Genomic DNA, 22,832 nt, shown 5'->3' with positions numbered 1-22,832 from the left:
ACTAGTCGGGCTCATTTAGTGGTCGTTTGGTAGAGTGTATTGGAAAACTAATGAATGCATTAGTTTAATGTGTATTAGTAATACCTTTTTTGGTACATTATTTCATCATATGTATAACTAATGTTTGCATTGGTTATACACACTATTGTGTATTGAGGTGCGTATTACTAATACCTCAAAATCCACAGCATTAGTAATGCAATGATCTAATGCATGCATTAACATGGTGAAAGACACTATTATCTCTCAAAAAATTTTCCTCATCCTTTCCAACATATATATGGAGGGTATTTTTGTAAAAGAAATTCTTAGAAATTATGTAATTCATGTTATTTTTAATACATCAAACGTAACCAAACACTGCATGAGAAAAATATAAGCATAACTAATGCAAGTATAACTAACACAAGCATTATCTTTATACAAGTATTACTAATACACAACATTTTCCATTATCCTTACGTGCCTTGAGCATTCCAACAAGTGTACTTATTAATTGTTACTAATATGAGTTCATTGCTTAATGAAAATGGATTTTTCTTCATCTTTTCGATATAGATAATAGCATCATAATCTGTAATAAAGTTATTTACTAACTTAAATTCGTTTGGATTTGGTGCTCCATATATATTCTTTTGATTTTGAGATTTTTTTCCACAAAAGTAGTTGCAAAATATTTATTGATGTTGCAAATATATTTTGAATTGGGCAGTCATCGTTTAATTTGACCAACTCAAAATTACTTCTAAAGCAACTTCTTGCTTCAACAGGCAATATTTTTTCCTTTTTTCTATTTTTTTTCCCCTCTAGTTTTTTTCTTTATTTACAATATTGAGAAATATATGAAGTAGTTTTAGCTATCTTTAAATATTGGATAGCAAATCAACTTGTTAAATTGATCTCCTTATAACCTGCTTAGCTCAAATTTTAAGTTGATCTATTTTTAACCCATTTATCTCAAAATTTTGACAATTCAATCTTGATTCAAACTCATTTTGGTCACTCATCTAATATATCAAACATTAGGCTATGTGAACATGTTATATAAACTTAGACCAACTTTGACTCTTATTTAATAGGACTTTCGTTTATACAGGGAAATATGCAGCAATCGAAAAACCCCATGTTCAAAAAGATATATCACACCTAAACTTTCAACAAATGAAAATATGTGTTTTAGTAAAGTCAAGTCAATTTAATTAGACATGAAAACCTGTCAAAATTCAAAAAAGATTGAAGGTGAAGTTGATGCGCAGCCACGCGTAAATAATTGACCGAATTTATTATTTATTTTCTATTATGATTTTATTATAATAAAATTTGGAGAATCTTAATACTCCCTTCATTTCAAAAAGAATGATCTACTTTGACTTGACACAAAGTTTAAGAAAATAAAGAAAACTTTTGAATCTTGTGGCCTTAAATTAAAGTTATGTCAAATGTATCAAAATACCCTTTAATCTTGTGGTCCTAAATATGTTATATGGAAAGTTGAAATTAAAGTATTGTAAAAAAAAAAATAAAGGAATCATTATTTTTTAAACTAATTAAAAAATAAAAGTAGGTCATTCTTTTTAAACGGAGGGAATAATTCATTTGATTCATTACTCAAAAACTTAATAATCTATTTGATTGATTACTAGAATTTTTATTGGATTTGCGTAGAAAGAAATGTTTGACACTTAAAAGGATTCTTTTCTTAAGGATGATCCCATGATTCTTTGTCCTTTACACCCAATTGCAAGTAAAAGTTAGCTCTCCTTATTTTATTTTATTTTTATGAAAAAAAGTCATCAAAAATATTTTGAACTGTATTCAAAAAGTCACTTCCTCACCTAAATTAATATGACAATTTATTACACATTTTAGAAACATTTAGTAACCCTCATAAGTACAAAATCAGTCACATAATCCCGTATTATCTACAAGCGTCTGTCAAATCAGTCCAAGACTACACGTATAATTATTATATTTTTCACTTTTTTTTCTTTCATTTTTACCTCTATTTTTTCTCCCTTGTTTTTCCACCACAATGGCGCCATTTTCGTTCCAAGAGCAAGAATCACCATTCTTCTTCTTTCATTATTGATTTAAAATCAGCACAATCAAGCAACAACTTCATTTAATTTAATTATTTTTTGCTATTCACCATTAAATTTATCACTACCAAAATTTGCAACACCGCCACCCATCTAATCGCGTCATCCATTATTTAATACACCATCTTGTCACCAAAAATCAACACACTTAATTATCAATTTCTCCTCCCAATACCGAAAATGCAATAAATGATTGACTTTTGTATAAAATCTAAAAAAATTTAATGGAGAAGAAAAAAAAAGAAAAAAATTCACCACTCACAAAACAAAAGAAAGAACGAAGATTGAATAAGTGGCACTCAATTTCACGAATTTGATGGTAGAAGCAATAACGGTTAATCAACTTTAAAATTTTCACCAAAATATTTTTCGACCGGCGAACTCCATATGTAATTAGATAACTTTGTCGAATTTTTGTTGTGGGTTTCGTCCCTCAATCTTATTTTTTGTGTTTTCTTTTGGAAAGAAATAATTTTTCAATTAGTTAATGATTGTAATTAAGAAAATGAAGAGAAAAGAGGTGATGCAATGAAGGAGGAGAAGAGGTGATGCAGAAGAGTGTGTGTCATCGGAGTGGGTGGATGGGTGAGGGGTGGTGGATGGAGAGGTTAAAAAGAATATTTTTGGGTTTCCTTTTGTAATTTTTTGGCTTTTAATTTTAGTCATTCGTTTTCTAAGAATAGGTGTGCAATAGTTCGTCACATTAATTTAGACGTGTAAATGACTTTTTAAATATAATTGATAGTGTTTTTTATGACTTTATCCTTTTTTTTATTTGAAGAAATCCACCCGCCAAAATTGATTTTTCTACTTACAATAGAAACTTCCAGGAAATATCTTCAAAGAGAATCATCACGTCTTTACAGCCCAGCAATTCAAACATTTTTTTGCATGTCTTCATATTCTGACACCCAAAAAAAAACAGTTCATTCCAACTGATTTTTGAAAAGAAAGGCAGAGATGGAAAAACTGTATCATGTCGTTGCTTCAGTTGACTGGGAGAAAGAGTCTTTTCCCGAGTACCAGGATTTGATTTTTCTTGTATTTTTCGCACTCTTCTTCCCCCTCCTTCGATTCGTACTCGACAGTTTTGTTTTCGAGGTAAGCAAAATGTATGGTTTTTCGTTGGCTACCTGAACGTTCACCTTGTTATTAGCGAGTACAGTGGCATAGCCACATATAACATAGGGTGGTCATACTATATGTATATGTAAAATTTTACATAAATTATTTTTCATTGTTGAAAATTGAGATTGATTTGGATCCAGGCTTATATACTTCACTCTGATGCTAGGCATTGGCTAAGCGAATGATTTTTGGAGAGAAGGCGGTTGTAAATATCAATGGCAGTATAGAGAGGAAGAAGATCAACAAATTCAAAGAGTCGGCATGGAAGTTTGTGTACTTTCTATCTGCTGAGTTGCTTGCACTTTCTGTGACTTGTAATGAGCCTTGGTTCACGAATAGTCGGTATTTCTGGGCAGGACCTGGAGATTTGGTTTGGCCTGATCTGAAAATGAAGTAAGTTTTTGACATGTTTAAAGGATTTTGTATTGATATTTGAATCAGGAACAGAGTGTTTATAACCTGGTTAATTCGTATTTGAGCAGATTGAAGCTGAAATTCTTGTACATGTATGCCGGAGGATTTTACTTATACTCGATATTTGCAACGCTTTATTGGGAAACAAGACGCTCTGATTTTGCTGCACAAATAATTCATCATGTAACAACAGTATCACTCATTGTGTTGTCTTATGTATACGGGTACATTAAAGAGAAAACGGATTTGTTTTTTTTTTTCAATTGCAGAAAGGTGCTTGTGTGAGTGAGTTTCTGAAGAATTTGAACGTTCTGTTTTGCAGGTTTGCGCGTGTTGGATCAGTGGTTCTAGCACTTCATGATGGAAGTGATGTGTTTATGGAAATTGCAAAGATGTCGAAATACAGTGGCTTCCAAATGATTGCTGATATTTTTTTCTCTCTTTTCGCTATGGCTTTTACCTTTCTTCGTATAATCTGCTATCCCTTCTGGGTAATCCGAAGCACCTGGTGAGTTTCTGTTAGTGTAGAAAATGGAGTAGATCACTGGCCAGATAAATCGAGATTTCATTAATTCTTTTTCGACTTTCTGTAGCTATGAGATTCTTTTCGTAGTGGACATAGAGAAGGACCGGACTACTGGGATCATACTTTACTTTGCGTTCAATGCAATGCTGATATGCTTATTGGGTCTTCACCTCTTTTGGTTTAAAATCATATTACGGATGATTAGGAACCAAATCCTATCAAAAGGCCACGTTAATGATGACGCTCGAGAAGGTAAAAGAACCCTGCTTCATTGTTCATATATACTTCCAGCATGACTAACTTGTGATCTTACACTGCATCTTTTATGATTTGCAGATTCTGAATCCGATGATGAGCACGAAGATTGATCCTTCAGTAGCTAGAATCAGAAGCATGATTCACGTCCACGGCTAATGTGTGTGAAGCATTCAAATATTTTGTATTTCTTGTAAAGGCAGCATCAATTGATGTAGATGAAAAATTAAACATAGGGGAATTATAGCAAAATTCTTTATTCCGGGCTCTCGTTCACGAGTATCTGCCTGTATGTATAAAAAAAAGAATCCACTGTTGGCATTATGTATATCTTGATTCGTTTCAATTGTTTTCATCTCCCAAGTCTAAACAACCAAATTCAGTGCATATCTCAGCAACTCAACCAAAACGATGAGACATCAGAAAATTATACAGGAATATTAATCCCAGAATATAGTAAATGAGGATGTTGAACAATTTATCATTGATGCGGCTAAATTTCCTTGAACAAAGCCATTGAAAAGCAATATCAAATATTTACGCCATTAAGCAGGAAAAAGACAAGAACGGGAGCCTTGCAACAACGGTAAAGTTGTCTCTATGTCACCTATAGGTGACACCCAAGATCGCAGCTAGTAATAAACAAAAGAGTGGAGATTCACTAACTACAAATAATAATTTCAAAGAGAGAAGATATGACAGCCAAAGCCGCTTGCCACAAATATAACCTAAACAAGAACAATATATTGCTGCTTCACTCGCATTTCAACAGGGAGAACTCAAGAATGAATAGTAACTTGGCAGTAAATTGTGTAATAAACTAGATGATGCTATAAGATGATTCATCCTTAAACTAACCCCACAAATCTTGTCCGTCTTTTCAATGGGAGAACTTTGAGATCAATTTGTCAACATGAATTATGATATCATCTATGCGAGGCCGAACTGTCCCTTGAGGCTGGAGCATCCATGTCACGAATTGGTGGAGGGCTTCTGGATATGGAGGTTTAGGACCGGCTGGCCACTTTATCTGTGCATTTACAATAGCCAACTGTAGACTTCCACCGGATTCCCCAAGTGCATACTCAAATGGAGATACTCCATACCTGCAAAAAGACGGTGCAAATATTTTGTTACTTGGTCAAGAGTTATCTTCATCCTTTGAAGTACCAACATTCGGGAACAACTCAATTAATTTGTCTCAGGTTAAAAAACAAGACATGAAAATTGATGAAAATTAGACTTGGTCTATCATGATTAAAAAAGCACTCGGCATGATAAAGCAGTCTCTGTGGAAAAAGTAGGGAGCTCTATTTGCTGTGTAAGACCAACAACTTTTAATTAACAAAACTTGATATTTACTATCTGATTTTCCCATCGATTTATACTTCGGAATATCAGCTCAAAGCAAGGGTCGTTTGCACAAGACTACAGCATAGTACAAGCACCAAAATACTAATGCTACGTACATGAGCAGCAGGCGCAAGAAATAGGATAGTTAAACCAACTTAGGAGAATCCTGATGCAACTATCAGCTGTGTGCTGGACTAAGAATTTTCTCTCTCTTCTACAGAGAGCTTTCAAGTATTAAAAAGAGTTGAGAGAATTCTTACATTATTGCATATAATGTACAACCTAATGACCAGATATCAGTTCTTTCGTCAATATCACACTGGCTTGGGCAATCCCATAATTCAGGTGCTCGGAAGGGTGCGGAAACATGCTCAGATGCCCATTCCTGTAAAACCAATAGAATAGGTGAGAAATTCAGCACAGATATGTCCAAAGAAGGAACCTATTTGAAGTTTACACGCATATAAATAGCATAAAGTCTGTATACATTATAAAAGGAAATAAAAGTACCTGCAACTGCAAGGCCTCGGAACGAGAGCGAATTTGCTTCCTTCCAGGACGTGTACTTCCAAAATCCATTAATATTGCAAGAGGTGGCTGTCCTTTTCTATGAGTTAATAGGACATTACCGGGTTTGACATCATTATGCGCGTAAGGAGGATCAAGGCTATGCATATGCTTGAGTCCTGCACAAAGCTGCATAACATTGTTTCTTAAAATACATTTCTAGGCTCCAGAGTTGATTATGTCCTCCCCTTGTATTTTCTAAAAAATCCATTAAAATGCACATTTGCAAAAATACTGGTCCTTAATTTACCTGACGAAATATTTGAAGAACGTCTGAAGTGGAAAAGAACTCCTTCTTAGCTTTCATAGCCGTAGCATTATCTAGTAATGTCCCGTCCAAATGTACCGGAAACAATAAGTAAGCTTCATGCTTCCAGGACTGATCTGGCCCAGCCTATCCAACAGAGTAAGATATTTAGATAAAATGAAATGGAAATCGAACATGTGGTAACAGAAAGAGTACAAGGAAGACACAAATTTGCAGGCATATAGTGTGCAGTACAGCATAACGTGATTATAACAGGCCTTCTCATAAAAGGCAACTGAGAGTTGCTCAAACTCCATGTTCAATAAGCAGAGAGCGTTGGAAGAGCAATACCTCATTACTTCCTGTGATTGTTTGCCACTCTCCTCCACCACACCCCTCCCCCCCAAAAATCCCCACAAAAGAAGGAAAAAGAAGAGTTGGGTTTCTCAAAAACAAAAGTATTACAGAGAAAACTGTGTTTGACACCCCACACGATTTTTCAAGATGTGTTATGTTTAGAATTCTGCCATTTGTGCTATATATTTCAAGAAAGGATTCATCTCCTCGAAGTATATCTAAGAGTTCCTGGAATAGAAACGGATAAGATAACCTATCATGGATGATACTGCGGTATCATCCATGATACTGCGGTATCAATGAAATTTTCCACCACCTAATTTTGCAAAGCCTTTTGTTCGCTTCACACAAATCCCAGACATGGACATCACTCATCAGTGTATTACAGACAAAAGAGATCAGACGTAGAGCTGATGGGGGTGGGGGGGCCTAGTGCCTGCAGCAATTACCTTGACTGCAATGATAGCATGATCGAGGAGAGGCAACAGATTGGGATGCGTAAATAGAGACGAAACACGGATCTCTTCTTTCACCAACTCCAACTGTTCGTTGTTCTGAATAAGAACTTTCTTCATGGCATAAGTTCCATCATCTGTACATAAAAAGAGTTTTCAATAATTTTTTTACAGAAGCAACAACAATAACAACATACCCAGTGTAGTCCCACAAGGTGGGGCCTGGGGATACAACAAATACATAGGACCTTGGGTAACATAAATCCGGCTTTGTCCACCAATATATCTTGCACTTTCACTAAATAAAAGAAACGACCACAATAGTTGAAGACCAAAGTTCGAAGACAACTTATTCTTTGCACTTTTCCAAAGAGAGATTCCATGAATCAGATTAGAAAGGCCCAATAAACAACCAAAGAGAGGCTCCATGAATCAGATTATAAAGGCCCAATAAACCATCAAAGTCTTTTTTTAGTAGAAAATCATCAGCAATGGTAAGAGAACCAATCAGAGAAGAAAAAAAGAAATAAGAAACCCAAGATATCCTAATGTTCTTTTTCTTCTTCTTTTTATCAGTTCCAAACAAATGTTCATTCTTTCTTTTTTCGGTAGCAATGTAAACATTACCATTACGAAAACAAGAACATACACCTAAAGAGCACTTGAGTACATAATGTGCAACTCAAACCACCAACAAACAAAGAAACTAATTATAACTCCACTCTTTACAAAAAAACACTACATCTACAGGCTTTGTTAGATGAACTAAGTATGTCTATTCCATCTAAAATCTCCATCTTTATCTGTGTATGTATCTTATCTGTATATGTGCCCCCCTAAATATTTTCAATTCCAGGCTCTCCAAGTATGATAGATCATTGCCACCCATACAACAGCTATAACTTGTTTCTGAAATTGTTGTCATTTCTTCCATTTAATCTTCAGTAAAACTATCTTCAACTCTCTCAACTGAATAGGCAGTCCTGACCATTGCTCAACACCTCTCTTGACATCAATGAACCATTGACACTCACTGATCATTCACCTCTCTTCCTCCAATACCAGCTACCAAGATACGTAAAGAGTTAATTTTTTTCTTTGTATTTTACTTTTAATATAAAAAAAATAAAGAGTTGCGAGCAAGGAGAAACATTTTACAAAACCACGTAAGGTCACTGCAGCAAACTAAAGCAATTGAAAATAAAAAAATAATATTCCGATACAATAAAAAATAAAAAAATAAAAAAGCATTGGAGGTTGAAGCGCACAGCAATTAAGAGCAAAAAACCCCAATCCCAGCAGCTCCTCGAGATTGAAAAATCATATAAAGCAATTGAAATTGACTTTAATTATTATTAGTAAAAAAAAAAAATGCACAGAATTAAACAACAAGTACCGGAAAAAAAAAAAAGACTGCCCGTTGTACTAAAAAGTACCAGATATATGAGAAGAGTCCTTGAATTTCTTGGATACACCAGGATTAGAAGGGTCGGATATAACCTCCTTGACGAGGAACACGTAAGCGAAACCGCCCTCACCGAGCTGCCTAACAATTTTGAAGCGATTATCATTGATCCAAACATCGCCAGCGCCATTAACGGCGTCGTACAGAGCATTCAACCCGGAGAACGAGCAACCCATTTTCTGGTCAGCTCCCTCTTTACTCTTTTTTCACTCTTAGATCTCACAACTCCTCTCTACTTTCCTTCCTTTTTTTTACTTTTGCTTTCTATATAATCTGCTTCGATGTATCCCTCGGATCTGCCACATGTATTGATTGAGTTGTAATTGCGCCCCTACTTACCCCGGTTGACTTGTAAAAGGTGGAACTCCCTTTTTAACAGCCTGTATTGTCTGTTTTCTCCTTGCTATATAGAATGTCGGTGGGGTTTGCTCCAGGGTAAAGATGTCAATATCAAGTTTTTGAATATTTCTCCGTCCCAATTTATGTCAGCTAAATTAAAGTTGAAGTTGGAGTCGAGTTTGATTATAAATAAAATATTAAAATTGTGTTAAAATTTTCGTGACAGAAGTGAAACTTTCCCAACCTTTACCCCAAATCTTAACTACACACTTATATTTTGAGAGGGTCCTATGACCCCCTAAACTATTTTAGAATGAAATTATTACCCTTGAACTATTTTAAAGTGGAATATATACCTCTCTAAAAACTCATACCCAAATTTTATTTTGATTTGTGATCTACACGCGCTGCCACGTGTCATGTCACGTGATTCCACGTCATATATCATTTTTTTACTATAAAAAATTAATTCCATATCATCATCATCATCATCTTCTTCTTCTTCTTCTTCTTCAATGGCATAATGAATCAAATGGAATTCATACGATATGTAATCTTATCAAAATCAAATTAAAAATTAATGTCCAAAAAATATTCGATTTTCACAAAATGGTGTCGCAACAGTGATGGCGCCGGAAAATTCAAAATTCCGGTGACTTTATTTTTCAATCTGAATTGATTCAACATTCTCACGTAATTTAAGTTCTTGAATGTCATTGAAGAAGAAGAAGAAGAAAAAGAAAAAGAAATGTCATTGATGAGTTCTTGAATGCCATTGAAGAAAAAGAAAAAAAAATTGACACTGATAGGTTCTTGGATGCCATTGAAGAATAAGAACAAGAATTGAAGAAGAAGAAAAAAATTGCCATTGATAGGTTATTGGATGTCATTGAAGAAGAAGAAAAAAATTAGTTGTCATTGATGGGTGAAGAAGAATAAGAAAAAAAAAATAATTGTCATTCTTGGATATCATTGAAGAAGAAGAAGAATTGGAGAAGAAGAAGAATGAAAAAGAAGAAAGAAAAATGCTAATTAAAATTATATATATTTATTTAAAGAAATATTAAAAATATTTTTTAATAAAATATTTTCGTTCTCACTTTTTTTAAAGAGGGTGAAACACACTCTCTTACCATGTCAGCGTTAAAAGGGTAATAATTTCATTTTAAAATAGTTCAGGGGTCCATAGGACTTCTCAAAGTATGAGTGTGTAGTTAAGATTTGGGGTAAAGGTCAGGGGTATTTGATCATTTTCTATTTAAAATTTTATGGCCAAACATCATTTTTAAAGTAAAGTGAAAAAAACTCAAATACTAAAAAGTAAAAATTTTTATGGCCATAAAGAGGCTTGGTTTGACTTGGCACAACATTTAAAAAAATAAAGAGTATTTTGAAATTTTATGATATTAAATTAGAGATATGCCTAATGTATATGAGGGTGCATTTGTTTTTGTTTTTTTTAAGATTAAGACATCTGAATCTGAATGATTAAAATGTTGTATCTAGATTTAAATACTGAATGATTAAGACTGTTTGTTTTTTAACATCTGAATGTACGTAATTTATTTAGTTGTAATAAATATGTAATTCAAATTTAAAAAGTAATAAAATATTATATTATGTGGAAAAAAATATTACATAAAGTATTAACTTAAACAACAAAATTATTATTTGAGTGATAATTAAAATATTTAAAGATAAATATATTATGTTAAATATAATTATTTAAATTATAAAAAAAGATATATCGATCAACAATTATTGTGATATGACGTAATTATAAAAAATTAAATTCAACATAAAGTAATCTGTCAATTAAACTGATCCAACAAACTAAAATAATTAATCAGATATAATTTTGACTTAGATGCATAAATATTAAAGTATTTGAATAACTAATTAATACAAGAATGGACACATGTTTATTTGTTAACCATGAAATCTGAGTGAAAATATTATTAATAAGTTCAATATTACCTTATGAACAGGCACACATAAGATTTTATTATCCAAACAATTGCAAATTTTATAATCAAAGTAAAAAATTGCAAGCAGAAATTTAGAGTTTAGCAAATAATGAATACATAAATTAATAACTAAAATATTTATAAAAAAAAAATTGGTGAATCATACCTAAAAGAGAAGGAAAGCAAGTGAAGAAGAAGAGAGAGAAACGTGAAGAGAGAGATAACGTGAAAAGAGAGAAGAAATAATGAAGAGAGTCAGGGATTATGTTTTAAAAAAGAGTTTGAATGTTATTCAGACTTCTTTTCATATCTAATCCATTCATGTTATTAAAAAAAAATGTACTTAATGGGCTGAAATCTGAACCATACAGATTCAGGCCTCCATTAAGTGCTAACAAATAGGGCCTGAATGATTTTTAAACTTGTGGTATTAAATATGTCACGAAGAAAATTAAAATAAAAAAAGTTGTTAAAAAGGAAATGAATCATTTTTTTTAAACGAACTTAAAAAGAAAGTTGATCAAACAAATTGAAACATAGAGTATAACTTATGTTGATATTAGTCAGTAGAGGAGTAAAGATTTTTACGCGATTCATGAAAAAATCAAAGAGAGTTTAATATCATAATTATTTTTAGACATTGTTTTGATAAAATGTATAAGAAAAGTGTTGGATAGAGATATTAATAATGCAAGAATTAATTTTGTTGAAATTATTTATGCTGATATTATTTTTTTTTATTAACAGTTCGATTTATGTCTTGAAAATTACCCGCACTACATAATTTCTACAAAATTTACTCATTTACAAAAATATATCCATATTCTTTTGCTTTATATACTTTATATTTTTCGATGCGAAATTGAACGATTACTAGTTAAAGAATGAAACAAAGAAAAACACTTAAAACAAGTCAATTAAAAAAAACAAAATAGTTATCACTAAAATAGATATAATAATTCGATCTTTTGGTCGATAAAAATCAAGAGAATAAATATTTTTTCTACTAAGTATAATTTAATAATCTCATATTTCTGAATATGAATTTGAATAAATTCTCAAACTCCCTAGGCTCCTGTTTCCTAGTAAGGCTTATTGGAAAACTCGTCGTTCCGAGTTATCACTCGCCCTTTGTATCTTTCCCTATATGCATATCATCATTTCTCTCCAATACAATATATGTCTAGTGTCAAACCACTTACATTTACTATTTTGACATTTTGAATTAAAAGTGAAAAAAAAAATTATTTATTAAGTGAGGGTTCTTCATTTTAAGAATTAGATAAAAATGTTAATTTTTTTTTAGTTTTTTATTTTAACATTTTCGCTCAAACAATTATACAAGTCATCTCAACAGCTATAGAAGTTGTTTCAATAACTATCAAAGTTGTTTGATAATTGTGTGAAGTTGTTGACCAACTTTGATAATTGTTAGGACAACTAATACAGTTGTTAAACAATTTTGATAATTTTTAGAATAAATAATACAGTTATCGAACAATTATCTCTAGTTATTTGAGTAATTTATTTTTTTTTAACTTGTGAAATTCTATTATTATCTTTATATATATATATATATATTTAATTTCCCAAGGTATCCCCACAGTTATCGAACAATTATCTCTAGTTATTTAAGTAATTTATTTTTTTAACTTGTGAAATTCTATTATTACCTTGCGGTAGGGAATTGATCATAGAATTTGCTTCAATCGAACCTCCAACCTCTTGCTTAAGAGACATAGCGCTGAACCAATATGTCAACTCTGATAGTTATTACCATTATTTAATTAAGAACCTGAGAGGGAGTCTCAACTCTTTTTTATCTACAAATCTCGTCATAAGCATCAAATAACCAAACTCGTATCTACCCAACGCCACGGAATACCTTTCCTTTTATTTCCCTCCTTTTTTTTTTCCTCCTTATCCAAAGAGTCTACATGTTTTCTTTCCCATGTCCCTCCCTACACCGGATGAAAAACAAAATATCCAACAAACTCAGTAACTCCTCGCAGTTAAAATCCACCACTTCTGTCTTCTTCTCTCTGCAATTGCAATATATATATTTTCTTCTTTTTCTTCTTCTTGCCGTTCGGTTCACTTGTACTACCACATCAAAAATCAATCTTCTTGCAAATTTTTGATTTTTTTTTTTTTTTTTTGGCTCTAATACACTTGTCTTTACTTGATCAAAGGTATGCCAACTTACGTACAACTCTCGAGGTCTATAATTTCACGTTTTCATTCATATCAACTTTTTGATTATCCACGCAGTTCCAAATTATTTAGGTTTTTGAATAATTGTCTACTTGCTGGAATTAGTACTAGTTCACTGTATCAATTAACATCAGCAACTTCATTTTTCCTCTTTGAATGTCTAGAATCTTGGAATTTCTTTCTGTTTCACTAAAATTCATCTAGTGCTTACTGGATCATATTACCATCGGGTAGTTTACTTCTTTCTTTTTCTTTGACTTCTCAACTTTTTTTTTTTTTTTTTAGGATTGTTTGGTAGGCTGCCTGGCACAATCTTTCATTTGCGGCATAGTTGATTACACTTTCACTTTACACATTCAATTTCATTTTCCTTTATTTAAGTTAACTTCCTTGATGCAGTTTGTTTCTTACTTTCATTTCTTAGGGTTAATTTGGCCAATTTTGAGTGCCAAAATCAGTTTTTTTAAGGTTAATTGATCATTTTAGAAATATATATACTATATAAAAATAACTCTAATTTTTCCATTCTCTTCTTAATTGACTTTAGGATATTAGTTAATCCATCAATTTCGCATCAGTCCTGGATTAGTGAGGTTGAATGGTATCCATTTTTGGAGATTCATCGTAGTTAAACTATTTTTAAGCTGTCAGTCTACTACAACGTTTCATTCAACTAGTCTCAGCGCGTGCTACGTTTTGCGGCATAGTCGAGTTAGAATGACAACTATCGTGTGCCCTTCCTACATGTGCACAATGCATACATATTTTCTCTTTTGTTTTGATTTAATCAACAGCTGCTTTGAGACCTCATTTTCTCATGATCTGTTTCATTTCAAGAAATGGTACTTTTGCTTGATATCTACAGAAATTTATTTTTTTGTTCAAAGCATTCCGAACAAATATCGGAATTGAAACTTTTTCTTTGCGAATGAAGTTCCCCTGCAAATGATGCCGCGTATCCTATTTCCCCTAAAAAACGTTCTCGGGGGTGGGGGGTGCATAGACTACTGTAATGTTTGGATTGCAGTTTTATTTAAATTCCTTATTTGAATCATAATTTGCAGAATTTTCCAGTTATTTGATGGCACAGGATACTCTTTCCAATGCTGATTCACCTCGAAGAAGGTCTGGACTATTAAGAGATCAAGTTCAATTGGTAAAAAGAAGCAACTCTGCTCGATATGAGATAGTCCCAATTCAAGATCAGTTATCAGTTGAGAAGGGTTTCTTTGCAGTAATCCGTGCATGCCAGTTGTTGGTTCAGAAGAATGAAGGAATCGTACTGGTGGGAGTTGCTGGTCCTTCAGGGGCCGGAAAGACCGTGTTCACCGAAAAGATCCGGAATGTTATGCCTAGTATTGCTATCATAAACATGGACAACTACAATGAGCCCAGTCGTATCGTTGATGGAAACTTCGACGGTGGTCTTGCTTTCGGTCTTTCTGATTGGTTATTGCATGAGATAATTTTGTTGATGTATATGAGTTATTCTTGTAGTGACCTTATGTAGGAATATTTTTATTATTTGCATCATCTTCACTTAGCAATCTGCAGACTTCTCTCAGTTGTGTAGGATATACTTACATCATCCCAAATGGGGAAGGAGATTGCAAACACTAGGATTTAAGTGATGGGGGACCAGCATAAGATTTAATTTTTCGGTAACAAACCATAGAGAAGCATGCATAAACACTCTGTTTGACTGGAAATTGCAGTGAGTATATATATATATATATATATATATATATATATATATATATATATATAAAATACACTTATAAGTTTATCGGAAGCATCCTCTCTACCTCTAAGCTAGAGGTAATGTCTGTGTGCACTGTACACTCCCCAGACCCCACTTTGTGGGATTACACTGGGTATGTTGTTGTTGTGGTTGTTACACTTATTATGTGTTTCTATGTGCCGCTCAATTTGATTCAATGTTCTTATATTTTGAGATGAAAATTTCTGCATGCTTGATGAAATGGTTAGGCCATATTTAACTGTTTTGGATCACATCAGCATAGTCGGTTTTCTTATGCTTTAGTTCCTGATTATGTTCTTTGGCCTCACCTTATGCTATGCTGTGACTAATGCAATTTAAGATGAAGATTTGCATTAACTTTTATGTCCTGGTATTTTTGAAACAGATCCACGCTTGACCGACTATGAGACTCTGCTCGAGAATATACATGGGCTGAAAGCAGGGAAGCCTGTTCAAGTTCCTATATACGATTTTAAATCAAGCTCTCGCGTGGGTTATAGGTCAGTTTGTATTCTTCTTCTCGCTATTTATGCTATCCCCTTGTTTACTTTTCTCGAGGACACTCTACCTTTTCTGTGGATCCCTTTATTCCTTCACGTTCTTTTCCTCTTAAGATTGTTCCTTGGTGCTTGGAATCTTTTCTTCTTTTTGTTTTGTATTCCTTGGAGCTAACAGAGGGGGTATTAAAGATCATATTTGTTGTGCAGGGTGAGGGGATTGCTGCAGTGGGGTTTACCATATTTTAAAAAGTACTTATACTGCTTAATTTGACCACTTTTGATAGTTGAAAGACACTAAGACCTCAGTTTTCTTTGTACACCATGTGTGTAATATTTGATTTTAGCCCATGAATGGCGTTGCATCTGACCGATAAACAATATCTTTCATTGCGAAGTTTTGCTCAGGATTTATCGGGTTTATTTTGGTGAAGAGGAGAGAGAGTTGTGGTTTGGGATCAGCCAACCCCCCCCCCCCCCTCCCCCCCCAGCCTTCCCCACCTGGTGCTTAATAACATTCATGACTTGATTCATACACTATTTAATGAACACATAGAGGTCTTATTTCCTTACTTGCCAATGTAAAAGGCACATCTACTTCTGTCTGATCCCATAATCTCTTTCGACCATTGATTTGGCAGGACACTTGAAGTTCCAAGCTCACGAATTGTTATAATTGAAGGGATATATGCTTTGAGTGAAAAATTGAGGCCATTGTTAGATCTCCGTGTGTGTGTCACTGGTGGAGTGCACTTTGACTTAGTGAAACGGGTTCTTAGGGATATTCAACGTGCTGGACAAGAGCCCGAGGAGATAATCCAGCAAATCTCAGAAACGGTTCCGTCTCTGTTATTTTCAAATTAATTGCAAATATTGGTGTGTTTGGTATGGAGGGAAATGTTATCCATGGAAAAACTTTCTATGAAAATAAGTGGTTTCTTACTTATTTTCTTGTGTTCGGTACGCAAGTGAAAAATATTATCCTAAAATGAGAATGGGTAGAGTCGTAGAGATAGGGTGATGGATGTTGTGTTGGGGGAGGGGGAGGGCAGTGGTGGGGTGAGGGTTGGGGTGGGGCGGGTGGAGGATGGGTGGGGGTGAGACAGGGGGGTTGGGTGGTTGTAACTTGTAAGAGTGGGAGGAGACAATGCCACTTGTTTTCCTTAGTTTTATTAAGGAAGTCATCTACCTTTTTCTCAAGGATCTTGTTTTTCTAAAAAATATTTCCAAAAAATTTTGACCAAACGATCATGAGAAAATAGGAAAATGTTTTCTGTATTTTCCTTTATACCGAGCACACCCTATCTCTAATCCTTCCTTATACATTTTCAAAAACCAAGTGTACTGATCTTTATGGCATTCTTCCAACAGGTGTATCCTATGTACAAAGCCTTTATTGAACCTGATCTACAGACAGCTCATATCAAAATTATTAACAAGTTTAACCCGTTCACTGGATTTCAGAATCCCACATATGTTTTAAAGGTCCAACTTTTTGACCTTTATCTCTATGTTCCGTTTATATTGTGACTATGCAAGCACAATTTTTGGGACTGATGGGTTCTAAATGTATTTTACAGTCAACTAAAACTGTGACTGTAGACCAGATCAAGGCTGTGTTTTCAAATGAATACAAGGAAACTACAGAGGAAACTTATGATATTTATCTCCTACCTCCTGGTGAAGATCCTGAAGCCTGCCAATCATATCTGAGGATGAGGAACAAGGACGGAAGATACACTCTTATGTTTGAGGTGACCAATAAGTTCCTTGTGTAAATGCTGAGCATATCAATCATTACTTACATGCTGAGCATATCAATCAGTATACTTGGTTACTTGTCACCTAGTGTTATCATTTTCAGATGGTAAACTTTCTTGATATTGTTTAAGCTGCTTGGATCCTTCATATCATCTATTTGACTGTGATGCATCTAAACTGTTGATTGAGCAGCAAGAATGCTGTCAGCTTCTACTGTCGGTCATTAGCTGTATGCTGAATGAACCGCCTTTTAAAATTCTAGGATCTACTGGTTATAGAACTTGCTAGAACATCTTTAAGATATCTGGCGCTGAGGTGTCCCATATGATACATCAGACATAATGTAGCAATCAATCTAATACAAATTAACTCCTTTTTGAGTAGGCTGTCTATCATATAGATGTGGACACTAAACCATAGAACAGTATCGTGTGACTAGCTTCAATTTTGACATTTACTATTATGACTTATCATAATCTAACTTCTCTCTTTCTCTACTTGCATCCCTTTCTCTTCTCCTGGTAGAGCATCCTGCACCTTTCTTTTACGATGGAGACTAGATCCTTTAATACCAAAATCATAGATAAGTCAGTTTGCATTCGTCTTTATGACGTGGATGACTTGACTCACCTGAAGATATGTAGAAGGAGAATTGAAGTTCACACTCAAATGTTGCATTTCAGCTTGTTATTCTGTTTGCTACATAGCTATAAATGAGCAGTCAAGACCTTTCAACTTCGGAAGTTATTCCTCTGGTTCCTAATTTGGGTACATTATCGGTATCTAGTGAATTTCTAAAAGCCTTATTATAAGGAATGTCAAAGAAGTAGTAATCTTGATACTAATAATCTTGTATCTTCTGAGGATTTTCATGTATTTCTTTCAGGAATGGGTTACAGATAGTCCCTTTATTATATCACCAAGAATCACCTTTGAAGTCAGTGTACGACTTCTTGGTGGTTTGATGGCATTAGGATATTCAATTGCAACTATTTTGAAAAGGAGCAGCCACATTTTCTCTGATGACAAGGTTTGTGTGAAAACAGATTGGTTGGAGCAACTTAATCGTCGGTATGTTCAGGTATGACAATCATAAATTACTAAATCACTCTTATCTTACTATAATTTCTTTTAAATGTTTGAATCATGATTTACAAAGCAGAATTTCTTTTGTTTTTTTATCTGTCTCTTGTTTTGAGAATTTGGGTTGATTTTATTTCATCTGGAATTCAGGCAAAGAATGTGTGTAATAGACCTCCTAGAGAATCTCTTTAAGGTGGTACCCAGCCAAGTCTTAGACTTAAAAATGTGGCTAAGGCCGTGGGTAATTGAATTTTTTGTGAGTCTTGCACACACATTTTATTAATCTACTGGAAGCGACTTTAATATTTGGGGCTGAGACAATTGTAAGGATTGTATTTTGGAGAAATATCCAGTTTGGATACCATGCTTGCTCATCACTATGATGTAAGTGTACACCTTAAGTTCTTTACAAACGTGACGTGAGCATGCTGAAAAATGAAGTAAAGGGGGAAGAGAGAGTTTCTTGAAACCTTAGTTGAGGAAGTTCAACAAATATTAATGAAGAAAATTTTATGAGCTATTTGCTGATGAATATATGAGAATTTTTAATTTCCCTTTTGCTGAAGACCTAGTTAATTTTTAATTTCCCTTTTGCTGAAGACCAAGGAACAAATAAGAGTCTGCTAGAATGAGCTTCCTCTTCCTTTATTCTGGCATTGTTTAGCCTGAGAAGCTAATTACTACTATTATGATTTACGTTTTTCTCCTTATGAAGGTGCAAGGAAGAGATCGTTCACATGTTAAATCTGTTGCTGACTCTCTGGGTTTGGATGGTTCGTATATTCCTCGCACTTACATTGAGCAAATTCAGCTGGAGAAGCTTTTAAACGATGTTATGGTATGATAAATTTTAATCAACTACCAAATTTCCCGTTATTCCTGGTTCTCAGTATTACAGCCATGCAGGCATTGCCAGATGATCTGAAGACAAAGCTGAGCATAGACGACGATTTGGTCTCAAGCCCTAGAGAAGCTCTATCCCGAGCCTCGGCAGATAGGAGAACAAAGTTTCTTAATCGGTAGGTCATAGTCTAAATTGTTATCTGCTGCTCAAAGTATTCTATATATATTGACCATTGTTTGGATGTTTTTATTTTTTACAATCATCATCTACTTATTTCTGCAAAATTCATGCACCGGAAACTCATCATTTGTTCGCCTGTAACTATTGGCAGTGGTATCCCACATTCATACTCAACACAACGAGAAAAACACCTGTCCAAGCTGACAAAACTTGCGGTTAATAGTAGAAGATATGATGGGAGAACCCCTGATTCTCCAGCGCCAGTGGCTAATCAGGTAATTATTCAGAGCAATAAGTTCAGGTTTTTGTTAGAATTTAATGTCTCCACAATTTTGGCGACATATTAGAGTTATTTTTGGTGCGTGAACTGACTTCAAATTTCTCTGTTTGGTCTTTTCTGAAATTTCTCTTACAAAATGTTTTCCCTACTTCAGGGCATTTGTTTGACATAAATTGCACAAGTTTAGCTCTAATATTATATTTTACTCCAAGAAAAGGAGAAGAGTTTCATCCACTGACGTAGATCATTTTCTGAACATCATTAATTGTTTCTTAATTGCTCTTATTGACACTCAAGAATATATCACCCTTTCCTGCTCATTTCTCTTAGCCACTACCATCATGACTCAGAACCACCACACCCTTGAATAGAGCAGTCTGTCAAATTTTCTGATAACTTAAATATTCCTTTATATTTGAATGGTGTTACTCAAACCAACATAACCTTTGGAAAGATTTATATTTGCTTGGATGTTCGGTAATAGATAGAATTCTTCTGAAAATCTGTTCAGCAGAATGAAATGAGTCCTCCATGTAGGAGTGAAGGAAGTACACACTTTGGATCTCATGGTTTGCAGAATCAACAAAGTTGACTTTATAATTTTGAAAAAGCAAGCCAAATGATGATATCCTGGCAACCACGGGGATCGGTGGCTGAAAACGCCTGCCATGATGGATCCCTTTTTAATCATGCGGAACATCAAGAGTCTTTTTATCTTAAGATTGAGAGTTGTATATAGATGTATAAAAAACATATCTGCTTTGCTTTAACCCAAAAAACATTGAAGGGACTATTATTCAAGTCCTATAAATCTTAAAATTGGTCGTACGAGAATCCATTCGCTTTACAAAAAAGATAGGTTGATTTGTTAACATGGAGAACTTGGTTATTGGAATCTTTACCAGCAAAGAGGCTTGTAATAACGTCAGTGTGTACCAGAGATACTCTAACTAGAAAGAGTATTTTACTTTGGAGCCAAATATTCTACTATTTGTATGTTATAATCTATTAGCTTCCAATTTAGCAAGAACAAGAAACGTGAATGTTGTTCCCTTTGTTTTATCATGTTAGTCCATCTAATATGTACGCTGTTTTTCCTTTTCTATTTTCCTGCTTAATGTCATCTTTTTATACATCAGAAGAGACGGCAACGTACTACCAGCGCCTCTCACTTATGCTGAACTGTTTATAATATCTCAATTCCCGACCTAACATTTACCTTTTCTGTTCCCTTTTTCTCTCAATCACTCAAGAATTGCCTTTTCCAGGGAGTCGTTTCTCAACTTACAGAACAAATTTCCACGCTGAGTGAGCGAATGGATGAGTTTACATCTCGGATAGAAGAGCTAAACTCAAAAATATCTGCCAATAAAGTTTCCGCTAGCCAACAAAATTTGGCAGTGCATGCTGAGCCTTGCAATGGGTCTGCACCAACTTCTGTTTTTGTGGCTGGGTTAGGCAATGGCTCGTTGGCTGGTTCTCTTTTACCTCATTCATCATCGTCTTCTCAACTGGCAAGAGAGTCTACTCTAATGGAAGAGGTACTCTACAATCATCTCTTGCTCATCATTTGCATTAAGTAGAGTCAGAAAGGAAGCATGGCAAGTAGTTTGATATACTCACTAATCCAACAGACAATAGTTGGCCTTTTGAGTCAATATGACCAAGTTTTAGAGTAAACTCGGCTATTGCATAATTCATCCATTTGAAAATAATCCTGTATCTCACAGAGAGCTAATGAGTGCACGATAGTTTTCTTTTTTAGCATCATCTTTATCACTTCCAGTGTTATTTTCAAGATTTTCTTTAAGTAATATTGGCAATTGTATGCCCAGTAACACTAAATTCATAGTGCATACATCACAACTCACGTAATATTGTGGCCCCTAATACACTTTTAGATCTATAATTAGATTATTCCATAAAAATTCGTGTTCTATTTACATTTACCATCCAGTATACACAAGGTATGATTTGTCACCTAATCAATTTCAATTCTAATCCTTAGATTGGCTATGCCTCGTGACTTTACGAATTCTTACTTCTTATTTCTCTCATCTTGCTTAAACTCCTTTAAGATCAGTCCTGACTTTCAATTGCATCAATTAACAGTTACTGCAATGACTTTTACCTTATCATTACTTGAGTTGAGGATCTGTCGGAAACATCCCCTCAATCTTTACAAGGTAGGGGCGAGGTTGCACTGCCCTCCCCAACTTGTGAAATTACTCTGAATATGTTGTTGTACTTGAGACTGCATTGGGTGTTAATAATTTCTGTTTCCAAGTACTAAAAAAATTCTCTAGAAACAACCGTGGTCCAAGTTCAACACAGTCGTCTCAAGAAGATTGAGAAATTGATTAGGCAATTATACTTCTCATGCAAACATAATTTGGGAGCAGGTACTTCTCATTGGGAGATCACAGCGTCAGATCATGCACCAGATAGACAATCTGAGCAATATCCTCCGTGAGCTCCACGGAGAGAGGCCTCGCCTAGGGAGAACAGATAGGACTGAAGGAATGGCTGAAGTTGTTGAGTCAATTGGTGTTCCTCTACTTCTTACTCTTGCTATTGGCGGTGTCGGTATCTTGTTGTTCAGGACCTTGTCTCAAAAATAATTGATTCAGCTGATGCTACTTTTAACACTGAGCTAGAAGACGACGTACATATATTAAGAGACTTTTAAGTTCAAATGTATATGCTTTGAGCCTTGTTATCTTTGAAGAGCCAATAAATACACGAAGAGCCTGAAATAATTGTCTCTTGCGTTGAGAGAATATTTCTTGTTGGTTAATTAGTGAAAAGTATAGTGGAACGGGTGTTCTTTTTAGGTTGCTTGTCCAATCCTTGTACTCGAGAATAGTTCATGCATTTATAGTTTAAGGAGAAAAATGCTTATCCAACAGACTAATGTCAGGGTTTAAATACAACAATAATAGTAATCAATCATTTTTTTTTGGTGATTTTTTGTTAAAATTGAGTGATCTTTCATTCTTTATGCGTTGTGCGTTGTTAGTTGTCAGCTTTCGGCTTCTT

At 34.2% G+C, this 22,832-nt stretch overlaps 3 protein-coding genes across 13 annotated transcripts; 2 read left to right on the top strand and 1 right to left on the bottom strand.

Annotated features, from left to right (window-relative positions):
• Window positions 1–2,013: 2,013 nt before the first annotated feature.
• Window positions 2,014–4,750, top strand: LOC107862365 (alternaria stem canker resistance protein 1). Of its 3 annotated transcripts, none has more exons than XM_016707919.2 (6): window positions 2,022–3,200; window positions 3,394–3,620; window positions 3,710–3,865; window positions 3,964–4,149; window positions 4,235–4,419; window positions 4,504–4,750. In XM_016707919.2, exons 1-6 carry the CDS (start codon window positions 3,060–3,062, stop codon window positions 4,533–4,535), a joined length of 927 nt encoding a protein of 308 aa, XP_016563405.2. In that variant the 5' UTR covers window positions 2,022–3,059; the 3' UTR covers window positions 4,536–4,750. The 3 variants fall into 3 exon arrangements, with proteins under 3 accessions (XP_016563404.2, XP_016563405.2, XP_047265770.1); XM_047409814.1 differs by having other exon boundaries at window positions 3,059–3,200; window positions 3,368–3,620; XM_016707918.2 differs by lacking the exon at window positions 4,504–4,750 and having other exon boundaries at window positions 2,014–3,200; window positions 4,235–4,463.
• Window positions 4,751–4,938: 188 nt separating this feature from the next.
• Window positions 4,939–9,238, bottom strand: LOC107862364 (serine/threonine-protein kinase 16). Its single transcript, XM_016707917.2, has 6 exons — window positions 8,838–9,238; window positions 7,396–7,538; window positions 6,593–6,736; window positions 6,286–6,471; window positions 6,036–6,160; window positions 4,939–5,528 (listed from the first exon to the last, which is right to left on the bottom strand). Exons 1-6 carry the CDS (start codon window positions 9,040–9,042, stop codon window positions 5,303–5,305), a joined length of 1,029 nt encoding a protein of 342 aa, XP_016563403.2. The 5' UTR covers window positions 9,043–9,238; the 3' UTR covers window positions 4,939–5,302.
• Window positions 9,239–13,027: 3,789 nt separating this feature from the next.
• Window positions 13,028–22,759, top strand: LOC107862366 (inorganic pyrophosphatase TTM1). Of its 9 annotated transcripts, none has more exons than XM_047409812.1 (12): window positions 13,028–13,364; window positions 14,461–14,810; window positions 15,534–15,648; window positions 16,287–16,482; window positions 17,017–17,130; window positions 17,226–17,399; window positions 18,293–18,487; window positions 19,205–19,327; window positions 19,396–19,508; window positions 19,665–19,788; window positions 21,062–21,334; window positions 22,196–22,759. In XM_047409812.1, exons 2-12 carry the CDS (start codon window positions 14,468–14,470, stop codon window positions 22,412–22,414), a joined length of 1,989 nt encoding a protein of 662 aa, XP_047265768.1. In that variant the 5' UTR covers window positions 13,028–13,364; window positions 14,461–14,467; the 3' UTR covers window positions 22,415–22,759. The 9 variants fall into 9 exon arrangements, with proteins under 9 accessions (XP_047265768.1, XP_016563407.1, XP_016563406.1 ...); XM_016707921.2 differs by having other exon boundaries at window positions 13,029–13,364; window positions 21,047–21,334; XM_016707920.2 differs by having other exon boundaries at window positions 13,029–13,364; window positions 14,451–14,810; window positions 21,047–21,334.
• The last annotated feature ends 73 nt before the right edge of the window (window positions 22,760–22,832 follow it).

Source organism: Capsicum annuum, chromosome 3 (assembly GCF_002878395.1).
Source record: "Capsicum annuum cultivar UCD-10X-F1 chromosome 3, UCD10Xv1.1, whole genome shotgun sequence".
Classification (NCBI taxonomy): Eukaryota; Viridiplantae; Streptophyta; class Magnoliopsida; order Solanales; family Solanaceae; genus Capsicum; species Capsicum annuum.
This window is presented reverse-complemented; position numbering and strand designations above follow the sequence as displayed.

Excerpts from the sequence above, each read along its gene's own strand:
- LOC107862365 (XM_016707918.2), top strand. The coding sequence starts at position 3,060 with ATGGAAAAACTGTATCATGTCGTTGCTTCAGTTGACTGGGAGAAAGAG. Across the intron at positions 3,621-3,709 it reads TGGCCTGATCTGAAAATGAA|ATTGAAGCTGAAATTCTTGT; the intron begins GTAAGTTTTTGA and ends GTATTTGAGCAG. Across the intron at positions 3,866-3,963 it reads GTGTTGTCTTATGTATACGG|GTTTGCGCGTGTTGGATCAG; the intron begins GTACATTAAAGA and ends TCTGTTTTGCAG.
- LOC107862364 (XM_016707917.2), bottom strand. The coding sequence starts at position 9,042 with ATGGGTTGCTCGTTCTCCGGGTTGAATGCTCTGTACGACGCCGTTAAT. Across the intron at positions 6,472-6,592 it reads TTCTTCAAATATTTCGTCAG|CTTTGTGCAGGACTCAAGCA; the intron begins GTAAATTAAGGA and ends AATGTTATGCAG. Across the intron at positions 5,529-6,035 it reads TGTACATTATATGCAATAAT|GTATGGAGTATCTCCATTTG; the intron begins GTAAGAATTCTC and ends GTCTTTTTGCAG.
- LOC107862366 (XM_016707921.2), top strand. The coding sequence starts at position 14,468 with ATGGCACAGGATACTCTTTCCAATGCTGATTCACCTCGAAGAAGGTCT. Across the intron at positions 14,811-15,533 it reads TGATGGAAACTTCGACGGTG|ATCCACGCTTGACCGACTAT; the intron begins GTCTTGCTTTCG and ends TTTTTGAAACAG. Across the intron at positions 16,483-17,016 it reads TCCAGCAAATCTCAGAAACG|GTGTATCCTATGTACAAAGC; the intron begins GTTCCGTCTCTG and ends TTCTTCCAACAG.